Source organism: Artemia sp. Qi Xiang Cuo, chromosome 6 (genome assembly GCF_049724085.1).
Source record: "Artemia sp. Qi Xiang Cuo chromosome 6, ASM4972408v1, whole genome shotgun sequence".
NCBI classification, from domain to species: Eukaryota; Metazoa; Arthropoda; class Branchiopoda; order Anostraca; family Artemiidae; genus Artemia; species Artemia sp. Qi Xiang Cuo.
The window spans coordinates 66,598,868-66,624,511 of NC_142799.1; the positions used below are offsets into that span (position 1 = coordinate 66,598,868).

The following is a 25,644-nucleotide window of genomic DNA, read 5'->3' on the forward strand; positions in this document are numbered from 1 at the left end:
ACCTTCACTTATTTCTAGTCTTAGTGACTTAGTCTTCTTAACATTAATTTTCAAACCTATTCTTGTACCCTGAATTCGCAAAACCTCTAAAAAATCGTGCATTTTGCTGACATTTTCATCTAGGATGCTTAAATCATCAGTATAATCTAAATATAGGCGAGTTTTACTTCCCCATTTGATTCTGTATTCTCTCATTGCCTTTGCTGTGCTTTTTAGGACAAATTCCATAAAAAAAAAATTCCAGATGAAGGGGGCAGGACGTGGCGCTCCTTGTGACTGCATTAAGAATCAGATTAGTGTTATGTAAAACAGTAACACTGAAATAAGCTATTGTTTATGTATCTTGTCCAAATGCGAAGAATATTGTCGTGGCTCACCTTCTAGCTATTGTTCAACTACGAACTAAATCATGATTAAAGTATGAACTGGAAATTATTTAGCTTCCTGAATACTAGACAGGAAAAGACAAGGAGCTTTCATCTAGAAATACATGTTTCTACCATCCCTTTTAATTTTTTTCAATCCTTCCCTAAATTGGACTTTAGGCTGTTAAAGAGCACTAAAATGTTTTGTTACGGCCAGTTTTCTTCACTGTTTATAGTTATTTCAGGCACGTAGAAAAGAACTGATTTCAAGTTTTTTCTTGGAGGATGGAGGTATCTTCAAACAGTAAATACAATGAAAGTTGCCAGAATATTCCACGAAAATATGGAACAATCACGAAAATACAGATAGTTTTGGAGCTGAGATCCAGAGCCCGTAGTATACACTCCTCAACCAATTTAGTGAAAAAACTGTAAATCTCTCATTGAACACATTAGTTTTTGTTTCAATATGAATGGACAACCAAATCAAAGACAGCAAGCTGTATAGGTATAATGTAAATAAATATATTGGGCTATTAGAAAATTTAATACTAAAAGCCTGTAACTGCAATATGGCAAAGCACCGATTCTAAATTTAAAATGTAATTAAGCAAAGACTTGATTAAGGCATGGCAGTATATGTGAGTATAAAAATTTTTGGAGTTTTGAACAAAAAAATGTATTATTTACAAAATTTGTTTATTCAGTTGATTATGTTTGTGGAATCAGTATTCTTCTAAAAATAAGTAAATGTCCAGGCATATAATTGAATGAATACATAGATTAGATACGAATACGTGTATTTTAAGTAAAATTATTGTGACTTGGCTAAAGAAGGGGGTAATAGGTGGAAGGCGCTCTTAAATGCTCTTATATGTGAGCCCCAGATTCAAAAGAAAATTTTATCAGAAGAAGAAATAATACCTTGGTGTGTAAATAATCATTCGTTTAATGTTCCATGGGTGGTGTCAGTTAAGCCCGTATTAGTTTTAAATTTGTTTCTCTACTATTCAGGGACAAAGAGGAGAAGAAGATGTCAAGTAGACTATGTTCCAGGAATGAACCGTAAAAGAACCCAGAAGAGATGTAGAACTAAATCTACTGCACGCCAAACGGGTGAATTAGAACACACCTTTGAAGAAACTCTACATCGAGATATTTCCACTAGAGAAGGATGGACTCTGAAGAATAATAACACCAAGGTGATAATAGACGTTAATCTCCAAAGCTTATTTGAGTAGCACTGGGTTGTCACAAAGTCCCCGAGGTCTGTAAAATCAAGGGACGGACTCTTTAGTCCTTAAAACTGAATTTGGTTCCCGAAGTCCCTTTCTTTATTTTGGTTAAAAGGTTGATTATCCCGAAGGCTCTTAGAAGGGTTGACAGTTTTTCTCCAAGTTTTTATTGATTGACTTTTTGACCCTCCTGGATCAAGTAGATAAGCTAGTCATGGTTGTAGTGGTAGCTGTAACTAAGTAACAGGCCATACTAAGTAGAAATTCGAAATTGATTTCTGAAAAAATCTGTCTTTTGAAGAGACTAAAACTTTTGAAAAAATAGTCGTATGTTTCGGCAAAATGTGAATGGGAATGAATTGAAAACTGCAAATAAGTTTTCATATCTAGATTACAAGGTTTCATCAAATGGTAGGCGAGGCCCCCATGTTAGCCTTATGATAAATAGAAGACTAAGTACAATATGGAGTACATTGAGGAGCAGTTTAAGAAATAATGGCGTAAGGGACGTCACCTGAATGAAGAAGATTCTAAATCGCAAGCTAAAACCATTTTTTAGTCATGGCTGGGAAATTGGGGGGTTTCTAAGTTGAATAAATTAGAAAGGATTCAGTTAAGTTTGTGAGAAAAAATTGCTATGTCTAAGCGGTAAGTTCAGTGGGTTAGATTTAAGGGACAATTTGGGTTGATTAATGTAAGAGTAGATAGACTAGTTAGCATGGTCAGGTGTTGTAAGATACTGCTATATTTGCAAGAAGATGGGCTATTGAAGGCCAGGAGTACTTGAGAGATATGAAAAGGGTTCTTGGCCTAGTCAAGTAAGATATATTTTAGACGGTTCTGGAGAAACAAGGTTGTGGGATACCGAGAAAGGGTTAGGGCCGGAAATTGGAGTGGCACCCGAACAAGTAAGGATTATTTTAGGTAAACAGGAAATCCAGAAATGGCATTGTAAGGCAACAGGGTCCCGGTATCTCTCGGAAACCATGAGGGATGGAAACTTATTTTAAGAGCATTATATAAGACAGAACCAAGTTGGATAATGTTGGCAAGGGACATTTTTTTTTAACCGCTTGGTGATTAGAGAATGTATTTGGAAAGAATGAAGTCGAAGATAGGTCCTTATTTTAGCCTAATATGTGAAGATGGGGAGGACCATTTAGTTCATTTTTGAGTTTTTATAAGGAACTGAATGGATTAAGGGAGAAAATTTTCCCGGTGTGGCACAGGGATAAATGGATGAATTTTATATTAAGGGATTCAGAAGTTTAGAATATTGATGAGTACAGACATGGTGAATAACAAAAAATAGAGAAACTATATTCTCTAATTTTTGTTTATGTTTATTTAGGTTTAAGTGCGTGTCTTTGTTTTTAAATTAATTTAAAAAAAAACTTTGTCCACAAAAGAAGTTTTTGAAAGAAAAGTAGAGAGCAAACATTAAACCAAAGATGAGCAGAAATACAGTCAAATAATTTTTTAAGCGTAAAACTACTATAGACCACCATCAATAAATAAATTAAACCCAAAAGGGACTGAAGCTAAGATGAACAACCCGGTCAAACACAAAGCGGGAAAAAACTACCACAAAGAAGAGTAGGGTTACCGCTCTCTGTGCCTTTCATAGACCAGAACATTATTTAATTTTACTGAAAACTTAATGGATTTACAACGTTAAAATCAAGACAAAAATCACCATCGTAACCAAGATTAGCGTACTAACAAAAAAAAACTATGAATGGAATTGACAGTTTAATGTACTCTGATTTTAATTTTAATTTCAGTTTAATGTACTCTGATTTTAATTTTAATTTCAGTTTAATGTACTCTGATTTTAATTTTAATTTCAGTTTAATGTACTCTGATTTTAATTTTAATTTCAGTTTAATGCACTCTGATTCCTGAAAGTCTTAATAAGTTTGGGTTCATTAAATTAATAAAAGAGAAAACGTTTTGAATGCATTAGGTCTCCATTAAAATTCAAATGATGTTCTGGTCTTTGAAAGGCACAGGAGGTGTTAGCCCTATTCTTCTTTGTGGTAGTTTCTGCGCGTTTTGAGTTTTACTTCGTTATTTATTGTTTGGTTTCAGTTTGGTTCGTTTTGGTTTTTATTTATTTATTGATGGCGGTTTATAGTAGGTTAACGCTTGAACACTTATTTGATTTTTTCCTCATCTTTGGTTTAGTTTTCACTTTAGTCTTTACTTTTTGGGAAAACTTCTTTTGTGCATTTATATATATATATATATATATATATATATATATATATATATATATATATATATATATATATATATATATATATTAATTTCTGTTCGTTTTTGTTGACTAAGTCTTTTTGATTGGTTAAGAAATGAATCTTTTAAGTCTTTGCAGTTTTTTTTTCTATAAAAATCCAGATTTTGCGTTAGTATTTATATGTTGGACAAAATTTTGCAACAAATTTTTTAGTAATAGATGTTCTATAATGCTTTGGATTGATGGGTGCGGGGAAAAATATTCAAACAAATGGGCTACTACTACTTAATGTTACAATTTGATAATGTACCAATCACTGGCATCTAAAAATAGAATGTTGTCATTAAATAAAGCTTTGTTAGTAGTAGAAGCGCCAATAGCCGGAAACACTATTGCACTGTTCATGGTAATTTCTGTTCATCTAAAGTTTTGGTTTATTTCCTACTTTCAGTTGACAAAACTTGTTTTGTTTAAAATTTAATCATATTTATAGACTATTAACCCTACGATTTATTGATATGGTTTGGATAATTGTGACCTAGTACGCATAGAATGTAGGATAAAATAATCAAAGGACCATTGTGAATGGACCCTCGATTTAAGTTTTGTGTATTAACAAATGTGTATAATCTTTGGGGTTCTATAGGGCTGGCGAAATTCTACCTTCCATCGTGCTACAACCTTGATAATAGGCAAAGATCAATCAACTATTGCTCTCCACAATTACATTCTTTTGACAACCATTAATGTACATTGTGTAGATTGATTTATTGCATTTTCCTGCTCAAGCTGCCCTGACAATTTTACCTTAATACCTGGGATATCGTAGGTATGCCCATTGGAAAAAACTGGATGAACACGTTTTTTTTTCTCTTTTTCTTTATTTTGTTTAATAACCTTTAAAGCATACCCCGAAGGTCCAACGTAATACCCTCAATTTTAATGGGATGTCGCACATACATCCTTTTGATAATCACATAGTTGATACACATAGTTTATTTTTATTTAGTGTTACATCACCCCCAACTTTCCCTGAAAATTTCAACTAAATGCCCGATTCCATTCCTAAGATCTTGTATTTGTGCGATTTTGACAACCTGGATGTACTTAACCTCTTTTGATGTACTTTAATATTAAGTAGTAGTCGCAACAGCAGTAGTAGTAGTATTAGTAGCAGAAATGGTATTAGTAGCAGTAGTAGCAATCACAACTAGACTCAGTTGCAGTTGCAAGTAGGCTAGTTATAGTCACATGTAACCGCAGTCGCTGTTCCAAGTAGTCGCAGTAGTTGTCACAAGTAGTCACAGCCGCAAGGGGTCACAGTCATTGTTTCAAATATTCGCAGTCACAGTTCTGAGTCACTACAGATGCAAGTAGTTGTTGCAGTCAAATCTGTGTTTAGTCGCAATCGCAGGTTCGAGTAGTAGCAGTCAGTCACAAGCAGTTGAACTTGCTGCGGCAAGTTGTCAGAGTCGCAGTCGCAAATAGACACAAACGCAACCAGTAACAGTCGTAAATAGTTGGAGTAGTAGTTGTTGGAGTAGCATAAATAGTAGCTGTAGTAGTAGTAGTAGTTGTAGTAGGCCTGAAAGGTTCAATTTCATACCCTTAGCCGTTTCTGATATATTGCTGATACGCCCTTTTGACAACCTCCAGGCACATTGTGCGTTTTAATTTTGTTCAACATGTACCTCAACATCTTCTGAAGGTTTCACCTTAGTGCCCTAAACTATTCCAAATATATTGCAGATACTCCCTTATAACGTCCATTTTAATCAAATATTTTCCTCAACATAGCCTAAAAGCTCCAACTTCACACCTTTATCAGTTCCAAAGATATTGCAAATATATGACAAACTTGGATGGACATAATGTCTTTGATTCAGTTCTATATGTCCAATAAAAATATCTGAAAATTCCATAGTAACACCCATAGTTGTTACTGATGTATTGCAAATATGGCCTTTTGACAATCTAGATACATATAGTACCTTTTGATTTAGTTTGTTTCCCAATCAGGTTTCTTTGAAAACTAAAGCTTAATATCTCATTCTGGTCCTAAGACATTATATCCATGCCATTTTGATCACATGGATGCGCTTAAACCCTTTTGATTTAGTTTAATATTTGTAGCAGCAGCAGTAATAGTAGTAGCCCTGAAAGTTTGAACTTAATACTTTCAGCTGTTCTTGAGACGTTGCTAAGACGCCCATTGGGGCGTCTTTGCAACAGTAAACCTATTACTAGCAACAGGATGTCAGTAGACAACCAGCATGCACATAGTGCCTTTTGATTTCAATAGTAGCAGTAATAGTATTAGAATTTGTAGCAAAAGAGGTTGTGATATTAGTACTCCTGCAGGTTTAAACTTACTGTCCTTAGGCGTTGCAGGGATGTTGCTGATACACTCCTTTGATAACCCATATGCACATGTGTACTTATAACTAGCTCAATATCCCCCTCCAAATGGCCTGAAAGCTTCTACTTAATGCTCTAAACTTTTCCTTATATACTGATACGCTCTTTTGACAATATGCATGTTCATGATGGTTTTTTTTTATTTAGTTCAACGCCGCCCTCGCCATTCCCTGAAAATTTTAGCTTCATACACTTAGCATTAACAATGGTAATATTGATAGTAATAGTAGTGGTAGGAGCATTGGGAATATAGTAGTATTGATAGCAGTAGGAGTATTATCAGCAGTAGAATTTGTCACATAGTGCCTGTTTGGCACTTTTTGACACCCTTCAACATGCTCTAATAGTTTCAGCTTAATATTTTAAGCCGCTTATGAGATTCTGCTGATGCACCTTTTTGATAACCTGCATGCAAACATTATGTTTTGAATCATCCAAGATCTCCCTCAGTAATCCCTGAAAGTTTCGTCTTGATACTGTTAGCCTTAGTAATAATAGTACTAGTAGCAGTAACAGTTGTAGTACTACTACTACTAGTAGCAATACATGTAATATGTACATAGTATCTTTTTAATAGTTCAACATCCCCCTCAACATGCTTTGAAAGTATCAACTTAATACTATAAGCCGTTCCTGAAATATTATGGATGCGCCCTCTCGACAGCCTATGTACACATAGTATGTTTCGATTTAATTTTATATCCCCCTCAACAATTCCTGAGAATTTCTCCTTAATTACCTTAGTCGTAGCAGCAGCAGTAGTAGTAGTAGCAGTAGAAGTAGTAGTAATGTGCATACAGTACCTTTTGGTTGGTTTAACCATGTTAACGATGTGTTACCCCTTAACATGCACTAAAAGTTTCAACTTAATATTTAACAGCTTAATAAGCTATTCCTGGGATAAAACTGTTACGCGCTTTTGATAACCTTCATCGACATAGGATGCTTCAATTTAGTTCAACATCCCCCTCAACATTCCGTGAAAGTCTCACCTTAGTACTCTTAGCCTCAGCAGCAATAGTAGTAGTAGTAGCAGCAGTAGCAGTAGTAGTAGTATGTACAAAGTACGTTTTAGTTAATTAAACATACCCCCTAACATGTCCTGAATGATTCAACTTAATACCCTAAGTCGTTCATATGATATTGCCGAAACGCCCTTTTGAGAACCTGCATGCACATAACTTGCTTGATTTAGTTCAACGTTCCCCTTAAACATTCCATTAAAGTCTCACCTTAATACCCTTAGTCTCAGTGGCAGTAGTAGTAGTAGCAGAAGTATCAGCAGTATTAGTAGCAACAGCAGCGTGTACATAGTGCCTTTTGGTTTGTTCAACACCCCCCTCGACATGCCCTGAAATTTTTAGCTTATTTCTATACGCCGTTTCTGAAAAATTGCTGATATGCCTGTTTGGCAACCTTCATGCATATAGTGCGTTTTGATTTACTTCAACATCCCCCAAATATTCTCTGAAAATTTCACTTAAATAGCCTTAGTGGTGGCATGCACATGGGACCTTTTCGTTAGTTCAATGTTCCCCTCAACATGCCCTGAAAGTTTCAACTTAATGCTCTATGCCTTTCCTAAGATATTGCTTGTGTGCTTATTTCACAACCTGCATGCACATAGGGTGTTTTGATTTAGTTCAAACTCCCCCTAAACATTTCCTGAAAGATTCACCTTAAACATCAGTAGTTATAGTAATCATAGTTCAACATTAGCAGTAATAGTATGCACATAGTGCCTTTCGATTAGTTCGCCACCCCCCTCAACATACCCTGAAAGTTTCAACTTCATGCTCTAATGTGTTTCTGAGATATTGCTGTTTCACCCTTTTCTCACCTCACATGCACATAGTGTGTTTCGATTTAGTCCAACATTCCGTTAAAGCTTCACCTTAATACCTTTAGCCTCAGTAGTATTAATAGTCGTAGAGTAGTAGCATTAGTAGCAGCATGCATATAGCACCTTCTGCTTTGTTCAACGTCCACCTCAACATATTCTGAAATTTTCAACTTAATACCCTAAGAAGTTCTTTGGACGTTGCTGCTACGTGCTTTTGACAACCTTCTTACGTATGGTGTGTTTTCATTTAGTTCGACCTCCCTCAACATTCTCTGACTTTTCACCTTAATACTCTTAGCTTTAGTAGTAGTTGTAGTAGTAATAGTAGTAGAAGTAATAGAATTAGTAATAGTAGTAGCAGCAGTAGTAGTATGAGTAACAGTAGAAGTAGTAGTAGTAGCATGCAAATATTGCCTTTTGTAGGTTTCAACGTACCCTGTAAGTTTGAATATGTCCTGTAGTTTTTAACTTAATGCTCTAAGTCGTTTGTAAGATATTGCTGATACGCCCTTTTGACAACATTTATGCACATAGTTTTTTTTTTTATTTAGTTCAACTTTTGCTTAATGTTTCCTAAAAATTTTACCATGATAGCCTTAGCCTTGATAGTAGTGGTAGTCGTAGTAGCTGTAGTGAGAGTAGTAGTAGTTGCAGTTGTAGTAGTAACGGTTGTAGCAGTAAGAGTATGCATTTATTGCCTTTTGGCCAGTTGAGCATCCCCCTCATTATGCCATGAAAGTTTCAGCTTGATACTCGTAAGTAGCTCCTAAGATATTGCTGTTACACAATATCTAATACCTTTTAACAACCTCTATGCACATAACATGTTTTGATTTAGTTCAACTTCCCCTCAACATATCCTGAAATTTTTACTTCAATACCCTTAGCCTTAGTAGTAATCGCAGTGGAATTAAGAGCTGCTGTAGTATGAGTAGCTGTTGTATTAATAGTAGTAGTAGTTATAGTAGTATTCGCATGCATATATTACCTTTTGATAAATTAATAAACCCCTTCATCATTCCCTGAAAATTCGAATGTAATAGCCTAACTCATTCCCGAGCTACGCCCTTTTGACAGCCTGTATACACATAGTGTGTTTTATTTAGTTAAACACACCCCTCAACACTCCCTGAAAGCTTTACCTGAATGCCCTTGGCCTTTTTGGACACCAATGGTCAAACATGTCCCCTTTTTCCGATAACAAATGATATATGTATACAATGGGCAAATTGCATAACGTACATTCCTTTCCCCAAGGGCTGTAGGGGGGGGGGGTCATCCCCAGAAGCTTGGTTATTGGACCTTTCGACTATGCTAAAAACAAAATAAAAAACTTTACTTAAGCAGCGCTATGCTAGTGTTACGCTGCCTGTGATTTTATGTTGTTGTCTTTTTGTAGTAACCGTGACCCATGAAGTTTTTTAGCGTTCATAATATTATATCATAGGGATTCCATGAAGAATTAAATCTAAATGTTTTGTTTTTTCTTTTTTTTTCAATTTTTATTTCTTTGAAACTTTTGGGCAAACATTGTAAAAAATGGTTAAACTTACTTTGCCTTTCTGCACAATTAAGATGTAAGGGGGGAATAACCAGTGGTAGGACATGGTGGAGTAGAGAGATGGGTGTGTGAATAATTGGTAAGACTTTGTAAATTCACTCCATTATACAGTAACTAAATTATACAAAAAAATATATTTTCCATATAATATTTTTATTCTGGGTGGATTCAGTAAACTGAGTACGCAGGTCTTCCAAAACCCACATACCTCCAACCCGTATATACAGGGTTTGTCCGGAAAGTAATGACTCATTTTCTTCCGCCGTGACTGTACTTCGGAGCATGCGCGCGCCAACTGGATTCGGTAGAGGGCGTTCCTAGCTAACGAACGAGCGGCTGATCAGTTGTCTCCGAGAACTTGGAGAGTCAGGACTGGCATTTTTCTGTGACGTGTTTCAAGTAAGTTTCCACATACCTCCAACCGGTATATATATGTAACCCAATTACTGACAAACTATTTATATGCTTCATAAAAATGTTACTCTTTCAATTACTATAAAACTATTTTTTCTTTTTTGTAGAATGTGAATCTAAATTCGACGAGAATGAGAGAAGCCAGTGTTGTTTTAAGAAGACTTCCAGCGGAAGAGATCGCTATATTAACGCAAAAGAAGTCAAAACATCATGACACAAACCTAAAAATTCATAGAGGTTAGTATTATCAACTTGAACATATTATCTTTGGCATTCTAATTGAGATTTAATTTTGTTTTCAGGGGATGTCCAGCCGTTGTTCTGGCATGGGGAAAAGTGTGATTGGCTTGGGACAACCATTTGACAATTATTTCCGTATACTTGAAACTTATTATTAAACACATTGGACATAGGAAATGAATGAACATATCGTCGATACTACGCCTAAAGGTTTTTTCTTACATTTTCACGCTTTTGATGTGATTGCCAAAAATCTTTTGCTAAAGTGTTTTCATAAGTGAGTCAAACAAATAAACCTTCAAGTGGTGATAAATCCATTTATTTAGACACTGGAAAAACAGGTACAAAATCCCAGATATTTCAATCACATATACTGCGACCGTCTTCAGTAGAAATACTAAAATAATAAAATTGAAACCAGCATATTTATAGACAACAAAATAAATTGCTTTTCGGGTCATTCTCAAAATAATGAACTTCCGGATTATTTACTAGATTTTTTTCAGAGAGAGTTCATTGACAAAGTTAATTCAAATACTTGATGTAAATTTCCTTCTTTAATCTTGCCCAAATATAAAACAAATTTTTAATGAAGGTGGCAAAGCCTTCCGTGTCTTCTAATTGCAAACCAAATGTTGAGTTTATCATTGTTTACTGGGTTGGTCTCATTTTTCCATATATACGACGTATTTTCGACGTAACACCTTTAATCAGGCATTGTTTTAGAACTTTTTTTTTATAACTGACATGACTTTTTCAATGAACTCTCTCTCTGAATATAATCTAGTGAATAATCCGGCAGTTCATTATTTTGTGAATGACCCGAAAAGCTATTTATTTTGTTGTGTAGAAATATGCTAGTTTCCATTTTATTATTTTAGTATTTCTACTGAAGACGGTCACTTTATATGTGATTGAAATATCTGGAATTTTGTACCTGTTTTTTTCACTGTCTAAATAAATGGATTAATCCCCATTTGAAAGTTTATTTGTTTGTCGTTGTACGGCAGTGTAGCCTAAGAAAACAGTATCTAATTGAAGCTGTTACATCGAAAATAAATGAGATCAGCTTGGCAAGTGATTTTTGGCAATGATTTCGGAAGTTTGAAAACGGCAGATTTGACCTTTAGGTGCAACAGTGACGATATTGAAACAAAATTGAAAAATTAAAAGTTTTATAGTACGCTGGTTGGAGGGAGGGACGGAAAGTTTTCGTCCTTGGAAAGATTCCAAGGACGGAATCCTTCCTTGTAGTCCTTCCTTGTCGTCCTTGGAAGGATTCCAAGGACGGAATCCTTCCTTGTAGTCATGGTAGGATTACATTTCTTATCGTTGAAACAAAGGATTTCAAGAACTTTACTGTGCTTCTATAATTTCGTCAATCTTCTTTATTGTTTGAATTTCAAGCTTCTTTTAGATACCCTACTCCCTCAGAAAATTCACCTTGGGTGGTTTTTGTCACTCCCTCTTCTTTTTTTAACTTTCTAGTAAATTGCACTATGCGCTTTCGTAGAGCACTGCTGCTGCTAACACGCTTTGAAATCACCTCTTTTTCTCAGTGTGCAGGTGTTTTAGGCACGTTCAATATAATTTAAGTATATAGCAGGTATTTAAGTATTGAGCATACCCTTGCCTGAAATGTAGATCAAGCCTAGATCCAAGTAAACATTGTTCAAATCATAAAATATAAAGCTTGTTTGTAACTGACCATTTATTGAATTTTCTGTAGCTGGAGCCCTTAATACTAATTTAATTAACTAGTATTATTTTATTTCATATCTTAATTAATTTAATCTTAATTTAATAGCTATTGGTACTAAAGCTCATACAATTTTGTAATTTGTGTCTTTGTTGTTCAGGAAGAAGGAGTGAAGGAACTGACGGAGAATTTAATGAAGGAATTTTTCTTGAAAGAAAGCAAAGGCGCAGAATTCCACTTACCGCATATCAAACGAATAAATTAGAATTGGCCTTTAAACCAACTCAGAATCCTGATATTTACAAAAGAGAAGGAGTGTCCCAGAGGATTAAACTTACAAAGGCAAGAATATAGCTTATTTTTCAATATATAGTTATGTAGTTTAAATGAGTAGGGTATCAGTATTTCCTGATTTCAGCTATTGCCCAAGATCCTGGGAAGGATGTGTCTTATCCCTGGCTATTTGAGGCAGTTTTCTAAAAATGCAGCTTTGTGTCTGTCTGGCCCCAGTTATTTGTCTTTTTGTTCTTTTATGGTTCCCTTTCAGTTTATTCCTCCCTTTTTTCTCATTGCGCTGAGAACTACGTCTTTTTTACGAATAAGCTAATTAGCTAAGGTTTAAAGAAATAGCACCTGGGGCGTTAATTATCAGCTCAGCATTTAGCTGGCTAGACATAATTTACGTCTTCGTGTATAAATCGGAATATGTATGGATGGTTGTCCAAGACTGGCCAAAACTTCGTGTTTATGCTCTCCGTGCAGGTAATAAAAACAGAAGGTTTGTTATTTATTGTAGAGTATTACTTAGTGATTCGAAGGGATAATAGCAAGTTTTTCCAGGTTAAATTACAATCTTACGCTTTTCTTAGCCTACGCCAGGGTGGTGAGAGCTATAGCCGTGATTTTACTTTGGGAGAATTAACCTTCTCAGTTTAGTAGAGCATATCTATACTAGAGAAGGCACCCTGAAGAATGGCTTTGAGGATTTAGCCAGTTTTCTGCACAGATATAATTTATCCGTTCGATGGTAACTGTAACAAACCAAGTATTTTTTAAAGTCTGTTTATTTTGAATTAAAATCAAGTTGTCATCAAGTCATGGCTAATTAGAGAAAAAGCCAAGATAGATAGTCTGAGTGAGAGGCAAAGCCGGTATAAGCCTTTTTCAAGATTGTATAAAAATGATGTCATTTTCACTTGTTGATAGATAGTCTATAGAACTAAGGGATGATCGAGGTTTTTGGGCAGAATCATGACGGATAATGTCCACTGGACTTTTATGCAAAACGGGGGACACTGCGTTTGCCCTAAGTGTGGTAGTTTGAGTAAGCTATTGAGTAGTTGTAGGTTGCGGTGATTCTAAGAGTAAGTTTCTCCCTGGCGGTTTTCTTTAGGCTGTAAGAAAACAGCCTACAGTCGTAATCAGTATGGATTATTTCTCATTGGGAATTGATCGTAAAGTGTTAGCCTCGACAATGAAGTTGTGCCCCTCTAGCTTGTTTTAAACTATCTTTCCTATTAGAATAACTATGCTGACTGTCAATCTCAAATCATGTTTCTATTGCAATAAGACTCGGGACTGTAAAGACGAGGAGAGTGCCTTATTGCTCACCATTCTCCTCCAAATCATGGAAAGGGCATAAGAATTCCCAATTCTTGCTCGAAAGACCTGTATTCCAATATTTCTACAACCGTTTGATTGATTCCAGCAGACCTCATGATAGTTGTTCAGTGAGGAGGACGGTATTGAACACGTAAGTTATGTAGAACTAAATCTTCTCGCTGTTTTTGATTCAGCACATAAGATAATTCTCGTCATTCTCCTAAAATTTACAGATTTTCCCTTGGCTTAGAAGTTGACATTTGAATACCCTGTTCAAGTACATTAAATACCCTATTTGAAAAAGGGAAGTTCCTTGACGTCCTAAAATTATTTTTGACAAAAGATGCCATTGGATCTAAATTCCACGGAGGCATAACATTCTCACCCTTCCGCTGCAATTCACTGATAATTTTTCAGTCGGAAATTGTTTATTGGCGTAAGTTGGAGATCGCGGATGATATCCGCCCATCTCATACGGGGTCTACCTCTGGCGCGTTTCCAGCCGTTTGCAGTTGGATCGAAGTCAAATATAAGCCGGGCAGGTGTTTCAGTTGGTAGGTGAAGTAAATGACCGTACCAACGCAGCGAGCAGGACTCAAGCTGTTCGGAAAGGGGTGGTAATTTGAAGAACTGGAGGATATCCATGTTTCATACCCTGTCGAGCCACCTAACGCGTTCGATTTTGCGGAGGTGTTTTGTCTGGACAGCATCTACCTTCATCATCTGCGACTGAGTCTAAGGCTAAGTCTCTAACGAGTGCAACACAACACTTGCTAACGAGGCTGAGTAGATACGAGCTTTCATGAGATGGCTGATTTGGGGTTTGTGGAATATTGTTCTTAGTAGGCGGTCGAAAACGGTGTTCGCCTTTGCCACCCTTGCTGATATCTCTGCATCTAGATTTCCGTTTGAGCAAACAATTGAACCAAGGTAGGTGAACTGCTTGACTATCTCAACATCTGGGCCACATACTTCTATAATTGTCAGGGGGCTGCATGGTATCTTGTCCACCGGCAATATTTTGGTCTTGGTCCAGTTTACATTTAAACCAAGTTTTCCTGCAGTAGATGCTAGCGTTTCCTGGGCAGTATTGATGTCAGTGAGATTTTCGCATACTAATGCAACCTCGTCAGCGAAGTCAACATCCGACAGAACTCTTCCTGCAAAATTGATGCCAAACGGATGTTTGTTTCGATTTACGGTCATCACTAGTGGAAAAAAAATGAAACAAGAAGAGTACAAGACGCTCCTGTCAAAAGAAAAATATGAAATTTTGCATGCTCGGAGTCAGAGGTAGGGCATTTAAAATTTCAAGTAAGCCTAGACCACTAGAACAGTGGTGCTGTTTCTCCCTTTTCTTGAATTATCTATAAATATCAGCGTGTTCTTAAAACATGCTAATTTACTTATTCTAATAGCTGTCGAGGCGTACCCATTAACTCTAAACATTTTATTTCATTAGAATCACCATGGAATTTCGATTCATTTTAAGTATTAACTATGAAATTAAAGAATGCCAAAATAAATAATTTGAAAGTATGCAGTACTCTACAACCCTCAGCTTTATTGAATACTCAGCTTTAATGGCTTTTAATAACGGACCATTTTCATGGATTGTGTTTTGTTATTTAGGTGTTATCAGCATACTTCAGGCTAGTTTTGTTTCAGATACTAGGAGTCTAAATAAACGCCGCTTAGGCCGTTGGGCCAGGTGGCCAGTAGTATTACTATGGTGCACATTATGATCCAAATAAGAATACCTATAGAAATTGCAACTGTGGGCTACTCTTGTAGCCCAAAATTCCCCGAAGAAGCTTAAACTCAGAATCACTTTGAATAAGTGCTACCTTGAGCTGTTGTAGCTCAGTAGCCATTTCAGGCTGTCATGCATGGAGCTGGATTGGAGAAGGGATGTACGCCGCCGGTTTACTTGTGTAAATACTTGATATTTCAGGTTTAATTCTCATTACTTCAACGCTCTAGCCAGTAACTGGCGAAAAATGAAGTCAGCACTACAACTAGAGAACTTATTTAATGACCTCAAGTCGCAAAACATAATCGAAACATAAATCAAAAATACTCTTCAATTATCTGCACTCGAGGTAAGACTTCTCAATTATCTGCAACTCCACACTTTAGAGTTGGACTTCTCACCGATTGTGGACGAGATATGGAGATGAGGTGTCCGCAAAAGAATCTATGACTTTACGCATTTTGTCCTCTCATAGTTAAATTCATCCCAAACTATGGATAAGTCTGGACTGAAAGGGTGACTAATTTCCCAGGTGGAAATACTTCATTGGCTTATCGCGTGAAAAGACGTAAGAACGTTTGCAACAAAAAGAGGGGAAAGAATTTTATAGAAAGGGGGTGGGGGACTATGAAAAGAACAAAAGGACATCCCTGTGATAAATAATTGGGATCTCTAGCCCTAACAATTTTCATTTCAATAGTTGTAATAATTTGTTTCTAGCTAAAAGTTTGGCCATGCTAGCGCCAAAATCATGTTTTATGGTCCAAAGTGCTATGAGTATTAATTAAATGCTATAAAGTCCTATATTTTGATAATATAGGACTACCAACTACGGATGATCACATGCATGACGATCCTTCTAGATGAAAATGCATGACATGCGTGAGCATGCATGGCCATTCCCTGTGAGATGTTGTAGGTAAAGTTTCAAGAGAAGTGTTGTGTAGTTCTAGGAAGGGGAGATGATGTTTCAGCCAAATTTCCACTCTTAAATTAATAATTTAGAAGTGCCCGAGTTATCAGACTTTAATCCGCAGTTTTATAGATTATGAAAAAGGGTTTGATTCAGCTTATAGAAGAGCTTTAGCGAAGTCCTATCCTTGTATGTTATACCAGATAAATACTGAAGTAATTTGTTCTACGCACAGGAACAACATTGCTGCGGCTAATGTAGGAAATGAGGATAGAAGCTGGTCTTTTGTGGAAATAGGAGTTAAGCAGGGTTTTTTCCTTTTTACCCCCCCCCCCCCATTTATGTGGATCATTTTGATGAACTTTGTTCTGAGGAACACGGCAAAGGATATGAGAGAGCATGGTGTCAAATAGGAAAGTAAAACTCTCCTGGACTTAGATTATGCTGGTAATTTGAGTGTCCTACATGTAAACATTAGCAAAATGAATGGGTTTTTGTAGGCTTTGACAATTCAGGGTGCAAAAATATGTTTGAAAATTAATGTTAAGAAGACCGTGTTGCCTAGGCTAGGAATAAATTAAGTTGATGAAGAGATTTTGAGTAACGAAAAGATCGTTCTAGTGGATACCCTCACTTACCTTGATAGTATGATTAGTAAAGATGATGGGTGCAGTCAAAATATTAAAAGAAGAATAGCCAAGGTCCAGGGTGTTTTATTCTCAGTTGAGAAAAGTTTACAAGAATATGAAGTTATGTCTGCATAGCAAGATTGGAATATCGAAAGCTACGGTGATCACATTGGTCATGTATGGTCTTTAAACGTGGACACTTCGGAAGACGGAGGAGAATTTGTTAGATATTTTTCAGAGGAAGTTTCTGCTGATTGTCTTGGGTACCTATTTGACTGACCGTATTTCAAACAGTAAGCTATAGGAAAAATGTTTTTCTATCCTGCCTTCTAGGCTATAATGAGAGAAAGATTGAAGTGGCTAGGACAATATTTGCAGATGAAGGATGGCAAATTGCCAAAAACCGTCCTTTTTGGCCATCCATCTAGGGTCAAACTGAAAGTAGGTTGTCTCTGAATGAGGTAGGAAGAACCCGTAATTATGGATTTAAAGGAAATTTGAACTACTTGAGGGGGTGTAAAGGGGGAAGGTTTAAGTATATTGGATGGAGGGGGAGCTTGTGCAGCTGTGCTAGCCTCATGCGGATTGGTGCTGCAGTGAGTTGTTAGTAGTAGTAGTAGTAGTGTTTTGTGGCCACTTCGTAATGGCTAATAATTGAGGGTTTTGATTGGTAAGCGAAGTAACAAGTCAACTAAAGATTGTTCTTGCCTATTATGATAGTTTCAAAGGACCATATATATGCCAGAATCTTGTGTTGACGAGTTTAAATCCCAAAATTAAATTTGCCTCTTCGTATTGTCTCAACCTATCCAATGCAGAAATCACTGACGCTCAAAAATTGTCTTGAGATATCTCGTCAAAAAGCTCTTGACTGGTCGAGTTTAAGTATAATTGTTTTGATTGGATTTTTTTAGCCGAGGGGGGATTTAAGATAGACCTTTGGTGCACGGTCAAATGCTTTCTGTATCAGTTTCTGAACTTCAAAAGCTCATACTCTAATAAGGCTAATATATGTAATTTGGTTGAAAATCAGCAGATTGTTAATGTTTGAATTTTTACGCGTTGTAAAATTTAACAAAGAAATCATGAAGGTCCCTTGGAACTTCATAATTTTGAAACAACCAAAAGGAAAATCGTAGGAAATTGGGATTTTTAGGTATAAATAGAACTAAAATATGTTGGGGGGGGGACAAAAAGTATTTTCATTTAGACGTCCTTGGTAATTTAAGGCTACTCGCTCGGTAAATAAATTCTTGTAAAACAAACAAATAAACACGCATCGTGAGTATTTATTTTGGGAAAATACGAATTTTGTAAGACTTTGGAAAAAACTTAAGACTTTGCTCTAGGAATCCCATGTAATTAGAATTTCATAGCACCACTTTTTTCAAGCTCTTGCTTTTTTCGGATTGAACCCTGGATATTTTTAATCAACAAAGAAACAGACTCTTATAATATAAATATTGCTAACAGTCTTCGACTCCCATTTTGAAGTGAGAAAAATCAAATAGAGGCACACACTTCTTTCTCTTCTAATGCCAAAAAGACAGAAAAAGATAGACAAATTTTCTCTATGCCCCCCCCCCCCCCAAAAAAAATATGACCATCCTCACAAAGTAAAATTCTCGATATGATGTATTTATTAATAGTGAAAGCCTCATAAGTGTGAAAAGTGTAGACACGCAATTTTTCTCTGATTAGAAACAAGTCGTGGTTGCAGCGGTAGCTAGTAAGAGACGAACACTTTCCGTAGACACAAAAACAAAAGTCAAAACACAAAGTACACCATTACAACCGCCTTGACTGAAACCCCTATATAGCAAACTTACAGTCCCTTGGCTTGAATAATAATCCATTGGCTTGAAAAACAGGGAAAGTTGCTGTAACCACGATATTCTGCATCGAAAGTATCTTTTTTTTCTTTCCGTTTCTTTCTCTCCGTGGCCAGTGGGGCACTGGAACATCATAGAGAGCTGTTTAGTGGCTCATTTTAAAGAAAATTGCTACATATAGTCGCTTCTGTAATTAAAAAAATAATATTTAAAATAAAGTCATTTTTTACGAGAAACTGCATTTTCGTACAATAAGGGGGCAAAGAAAGTTATAGTAAATAACGGTGTAGTACATAAAGGATCTGTATAGTTCATTATAAATGGGGATTATGTAAGTTTCACCGGTATCATGGTCGTTCAGATACCTAAAACCTAGTAAAGTACAAACCACGGCGTATAGTAACTAACAGTTTAGATAATTCAAGTATCTTTTGAAAAGTTGCTTTTCAGGGGTTTGCTGCCATATTTGACTTACTTAGCTGCCTGCATCTCTGAGGTTCGTCTCTCACTATTCTAACGAAGAAAAAGCCTTAGGCTTTTCCCTGTTTGTAATTATACGAAAAATTAAGAGAGAAAAACGGGTTTGATTTAAATAAAACAGTGGAGTCTCTTAATTTTTCGTAAATGGAAAATTAGTGTGGTCTAAGAAATTACTTGTTTGTAATTATCTTTGAAAAAATGTGTCTTGTTTAGCATTACTATATATAACGTTAAACATGGCCATGGGGCTCGCCTCTAGAGAAGGAGGATCGAAGCTCATGTGATTAAAACCGAATTTTTACACACAGGAAAATACATTGAAAGGATCGGCTTTTTCCGGTGAATTAAATAAAAAAAAACAAGTTTTCTTAACTGAAAGTAAGGAGCGACATTAAAACTTAAAACGAACAGAAATTATTCCGTATATGAAAGGGGCTGTCCCATCCTCAACGCCTCGCTCTGTACGCTCAAGTTTTTTATTGTTTTTAAAAATAAAATAGTGAGACAGAGTCAAACTTTAGCGTAAAGAGCTAGGCGTTGAGGAGGGGACAGCCCCTTTCATATACGGAATAATTTCTGTTCGTCTTTACGTTTTAATGTCGCTCCTTACTTTCAGTTAAAAAACTTGTTGTTTTTTTTATTTAATTTCTAATCGTTTTTTACTTAATGCAGCTTTTATTTTTGCTAACCTTCATTGAATAAGTAAACAAAATTTGCATAAAAATTTTACATTTCCTTTGCAAAATGGATGTCTTTACAAATTAAATTACGTAACTAACTTTTATATTCGTATATTTTTCTTCTGGCAAAAAATACAAAGTTGCAGATTTTTGCAGATATGAGCTTAAAACCTATGTAATAGGATTCTCTGATACGCTGAATCTGACGGTGTGATTTTCATTAAAATTCTTTCACTTGTAGGGGATGTTTCCCCGCTCTTTAAAAATCGGGTAAATTTTCTCAGGCTCGTAGCCTTTGATGAGTAATACTAAACTTAATAAAATTTATATATTTAGAATCAGCATTATAAACACATTCTTTTGATACATTTATTGACATCAAAATTCCGTTTTTAAAAGTTTCGATTACTATTGAGCCGTATCACTTGTTTTTTTTTTGTTTATTACGTATATGTTATTACGTATATGAGGGGGTTCTCCCCTTAGTCAATACCACGCTCTTTACGTTAAAAGTTAAGAAAATTCTGATTCACAAACCCCTGAATCACAAAGGCCGTTTAATTAGAATAGATAGCTCTTTTGAAAGCACTAAAAAAAAGCTGTAGCGTAAAGAGCGAGGTATTGACTTGGGGGAGAACCCCCTCACATACGTTATAATTTCTGTTTGTTTTAAGTTCTTTTAATTAATTTCTTTATCTTCTTAATAATTTCTTTATTAATTTCGTTTTTTATTTAATTTCTGATCGTTTTTTAAATAATGCTTGGAAATCCGGCGCCCCCTTCATAGAAATATCCCTTAACCCAAAGAAACATCCTCCACGGAAAGATTCTCCAGAGTAACCCCCTCCTCTAGCCCCCCTCCTCCAGAAAAAAATCCTTCCTGAAAATGTCTGTATACTTCCAAATAACCAATAAATAATGCTGGCAAGTCCGGCGCCCCCTTCATGGCAATTTCCCTTCCCCCCTGAAAACTTCCTTCATGGACAGATCCTCCAACATAACCCCCGACCTATCCTTCCCTCCCTCTACCAGAAAAAACCCCTCCTGAAAACTTCTGTATACTTCCCAATAACCAATACTATATGTTAACATTGGGTAAAGTTCATAACTTTTAGCCCTTCCCCTGGGGACTTCGGGGGATTAAGTCATCCTAAAAACATATTTATCATATTTTCGACGATGTTGAACAAAATGGCTATCTCAAAATTTTGATCGGGTGACTTTGGGAAAAAAATAAGCGTGGGAGGGGGCCTAGTTGCCCTCCATTTTTTTTGGTCACTTAAAAAGGGCACTAGAACTTTTAATTTCCGTTCCAATGAATCTTCCCACGATATTCTAGGACCACTGGGTTGATACGATCACCCCTGGGAAAAAGAAAAAAAAAACAAATAAACACGCATCCGTGATCTTTCTTCTTGCAAAAAATGCAAAAATCCACATTTTTGTAGATAGGAGCTTGAAACCTCTACAGTAGGGTTCTCTGATACGCTGAATATGATGGTGTGATTTTCATTAAGGTTCTATAACTTTTAGGGGTCTTTCCCCCTTTTTTTGAAAATCAGCCAAATTTTCTCAGGCGCGTAACTTTTGATGGGTAGCACTAAACTTGATGAAAGTTATATATTTGAATTCAGCATTGAAATCTGATTCTTTTGATGCATCTATTGGTATCAAAAACCTGTTTTCTAGAGTTTCGGTTACCATTGAGCCGGGTCGCTCCTTACTTACATTTCGTTACAACGAACTGTTTGATTGAATATTCTGATTATTCATTTCTTCTCTTGTGACAGCTATAAATTTCAAAATACCTCTTCAATATAACAACTTGAATACTTTAGGTAATTATAGAAAAAAAATTAACTAAAATTATATAGAATGCAAAAAAATATTTATAGTGTTTCAGTAACAATTCTACTTTTGAATCTATTTTTATGGAGCCATAGAGAAACAGAAGAAGAGTAAAAATCTAGGACACTTTTATAGTGCAAATAATGTATAGCCATTTGTTTGATAAATTATGGTTCAGATGCAAATTTGAACAAGTCTTTAAAACCCTACCAGTTAAGAAAGTAAAAAAAAAAAGTTTTATTTGAAATTTACCACAGAGAGGTTTGAAGTTCTATCCTTCACTTCTCGGTGGAGAATAGGTGCATCATAGGAATCATATCCTTCGCTTAACCACTAGAGCACGGCATGATGCATCATTGAACAGATTATTATTATGGCGCCATAGAGAAGTAGAAGAAGAGTGAAAAATTAGGACAGTTTTTTATTGCAAATAATGCATAGTCATCTGTTTGATAAATGATGGTTCAGATGCAAACCCTAACAGTCAAGAAAAAAAAAGAGAATTATAGTTAAGAACGAATTCTGGCCCATAAATCACTATATACATGATGATGCAACACACTTATCTTTTGAGAAGATAATATAACACAAACTTATTTTGAAAAGTTGCTTCTCTGGAATATGGTTGCATTTTTGAATGACTTCCCTGCCTCATTCCCTTTGGTCTGTGTAATTATATTTGAAAAAAAAATGTCTCGTCAAGCATGGTTGTAATTTTCAATACCTATGCCCTTGGGGATGACATGACCCCCCACATCCCTTGAGAAAAGGGGTATGAGCTATATAATTTACCAATTAATTACATATAGTTTTTTGTTGGGAAGTATACCGACATTTTTTGTTGGAGAGGGAATTTTCCAGGGGATAATTTTACATGGAGAGGGAAGTTTGTGGGGGTGAACTTTCCTGGGGATATTCTACGGGGGGATTTATCGTGGTTGTAGCAGTAGCTGCAATATAGTAAGAGACAAACATGTCCCATAGTTATACCAAAGAACGAAGTCTAGTCCATGGTGACTGAAATATTAAAATAAAATGTAATCTTTCATAAAATATATGCCAAGAGATGATATTCCTAGGTGTATGCTACATATACAAAGATTGTCAGCAGTAAATGGGTGTCGTCATCCCCCTGAGCATATACTTACGCCAACAGTCATTTTAAAGCTTTATTTAGGGTAAGATGACTTAACCCTGCAATGTTTGCATTACAGTTTTATAAAGTGAGTGTTCCAATGCACCATTTTTTTCTGAATTCTTTTTACATTATAAGAATCGACTTTTTTATGAAATAAAATGCAAAAATGTTTATAGTGTCTCAGCAACAGTTCTACCTTTTTAACAATTCCAAATTTTATACAATTATTTATTTTAAAATTGTAGTTGGATATGGCTATGAAATACTTGATTAAAAAAGTTATCAGAAGAACTTGAGATTCTAAGCAGAACGGAATCTGCAAGTCCAAAAAACTTGACATACAGACCGGGCATACCGAAAGGTATCTTGATTGCGGTGATAGCTGCAACCTTGTAAAGAACAAACCACGGCTCATAGTAACCACAAATAAAAAAAAGCTGGTTCATTAGAAAAAATTGGCATTCGTAGCTGATTCAGGAATAGTGACTTATATTTTTATTATTCTTAATAGTAGAACGTTACTTTGAAAACCAATTTATAGAAATTTCGAAAATAGTATGAAACGCCTTAGAAATAGCGTCGGATCGAAACAAAAGTTATACCATTGGAATTACCAATGTCGAAAATCACTTGCAGGAGACTGGCAGTCCCCTACCTTGAACAACAAGACGAATTTCTTTTTCGCATTGTTGACGCAGATATGTCCTCTTTTTTCCGTTTTTTTTTTTTTTTTCGTTTTTTTTTTTTTTTTTTTTTTTTTTTTTTCGCTAGTGGAGAACTGGAGCAACAGGGGGAAATGGGAGGATTCATTTGCCTGGGAGCTTTTAAAGTGTTCGTTTGAAAGGAAGTTGCATTATCTTGTGTCTTTTGTAATTAACAAAACCTAACATTTAGAATATAATGTAATTTTTTACTAAGAACTGCACCTTCATATACAAGATGATATAAGGCACGTATCTTCTTTTGACACAAGGAATTTGATATCGTAATTAATAGATACTATTACCTGATTGTTTGAAATTTCGTCAAGTAAACTTTTGAAATTTCAATCAGGTCAAACGGTGTGCGTGCAAATGAACCCATATTTGACTGAATCCCGTTCAACCCAACCCATTTAACTAAACCCTCGTTCAACTGAAACGCCTTTAAGAAAATTCTCGTTTAATTCAACCCTAATGCAAGTCCACCCCATTGGCTTCAAACTCATTTAACTCAACCCACATTCTGTGCAATTCAACCCTCATTTAACTCAATCCCCGTTTCATTCAATCTCCACTTAACTCAACCTTAACTCAACACAATTCCCATTTAACTAAACTCCGTTCAACATAAACCCATTCAACTCCATCCCCGTACAAATTAACCCTCGTTTAGTTCAGCCCTCATGCAACTCAACACCCGTTTAACCAAACCCTATTTGACTAAACCCCCATTCTCCCCATTGCTGCAACCATGAACCATGTTTGGGTCCTGGTCACGAAAAATTTTACTAAGGAAGAAGATTATTGCGTTACATTTTACATTTACATTTTATAGGTATATTATTGATTTAAGGAGGTTTGGCCTGAATGCGGTTGGGTGTTGAATCAAATGGGGCTCAGTTGCATGAGGGTTGAGTTTAACAAGTGTTAAATTGCATGGGGGTTGAGTTAAAAATGGATTGAGTTGAATAAAGGCTGAATCCCGTGGTGTTCAGTTGAATAGGGGATCAGTCAAATGGGTGTTGGGTTGCAAAAGGGTTGAGTTGTATGGGTCGATTTTACTTGGTCCTTCTGTGTACTATTTCACCACTATTGAGATACAGGAGGTACAACTCTACTGCGACGATGCTTCTTAAGAAATGGAGATAAAGAAATGGCTGTCCTCTCCATAAACTCATCTGTTATGATAAACATGGTTTCTGCTTGTTTGTGACATCAAGTTGTAATCACTGTCCTTATCGTTACTTGAAAAAGGAACTAAATACGTTCATTTCCATTCAAATGAGTCTTTCCGATTCATTCTATGACTATTTATCCGATAACCCTAAGAAAAAAGAAGCATATCAGGGCTACCCATACAAAAATGTAATTTTCCTTGTTGACCATTTTTAAAGGGTTTCAAGCTCTTTTCCAAAATTCTAAAAATTTGTTCTTGTGATTAAACGTTATTGTTCAGTTTGAGCCTGAATGAAAATGACCACTTTTAGACAGTGTTACAAGCGAAACATGTATCACTAGACAGTTACTTTAAAAAAGCATCTATATTTTTTTGGCTTCAGTTACTATTAGGTTGATAGAATTTTGATGGTGTGCAACAACATCTGCAACAATTATCTAAAAAGAAATAGGTGAATTGACAGTATCAGGCCATCAGCAATCCTATTTATAAGTTTGTTGCACATATGCAGGTACGCAAATAAGACAAATCTGATATTTTTAGTCAAATTACTGTTTAACTATAAAATTGAATGGAGACAATTTTCCCTCTTGTGCTAAATACAAAAAGAATTTGTGTCGTATTTATTTCTGAGTATTTTAAAACAATTTATGGTTATTTCACACTTCAATTTATAAAAACCGATTTCTCGTGGTGCCAGTAACTTTTGATGGTGGCAATTACACTGATTTTTATCCATTACAATGTAAAAAATAACATTGTAATGGATAAATATAATCTAAAACATAAGGTACAAAAATGGCTACGTTGGGATAAAAATAATGTTACGAAGACTGAAATAAAACAGTTAGTGAAGATAAAAGATTACAAGACCTTG

The 25,644-nt window shown here is 35.7% G+C and overlaps 1 protein-coding gene across 2 annotated transcripts in view; it reads left to right on the plus strand.

Moving 5' to 3' along the window:
* Positions 1 to 25,644, plus strand: part of LOC148951525 (metastasis-associated protein MTA3-like) — a 156,215-nt gene that overhangs the window by 123,740 nt on the left and 6,831 nt on the right. For both annotated transcript variants that reach the window (XM_089090311.1, XM_089090313.1), the window contains exons 13-15: positions 1,380 to 1,567; positions 10,183 to 10,312; positions 12,175 to 12,356. In XM_089090311.1, the coding sequence (XP_088946437.1) occupies positions 1,380 to 1,567; positions 10,183 to 10,312; positions 12,175 to 12,356 (500 nt within the window). The remainder of the gene's footprint in view (positions 1 to 1,379; positions 1,568 to 10,182; positions 10,313 to 12,174; positions 12,357 to 25,644) is intronic.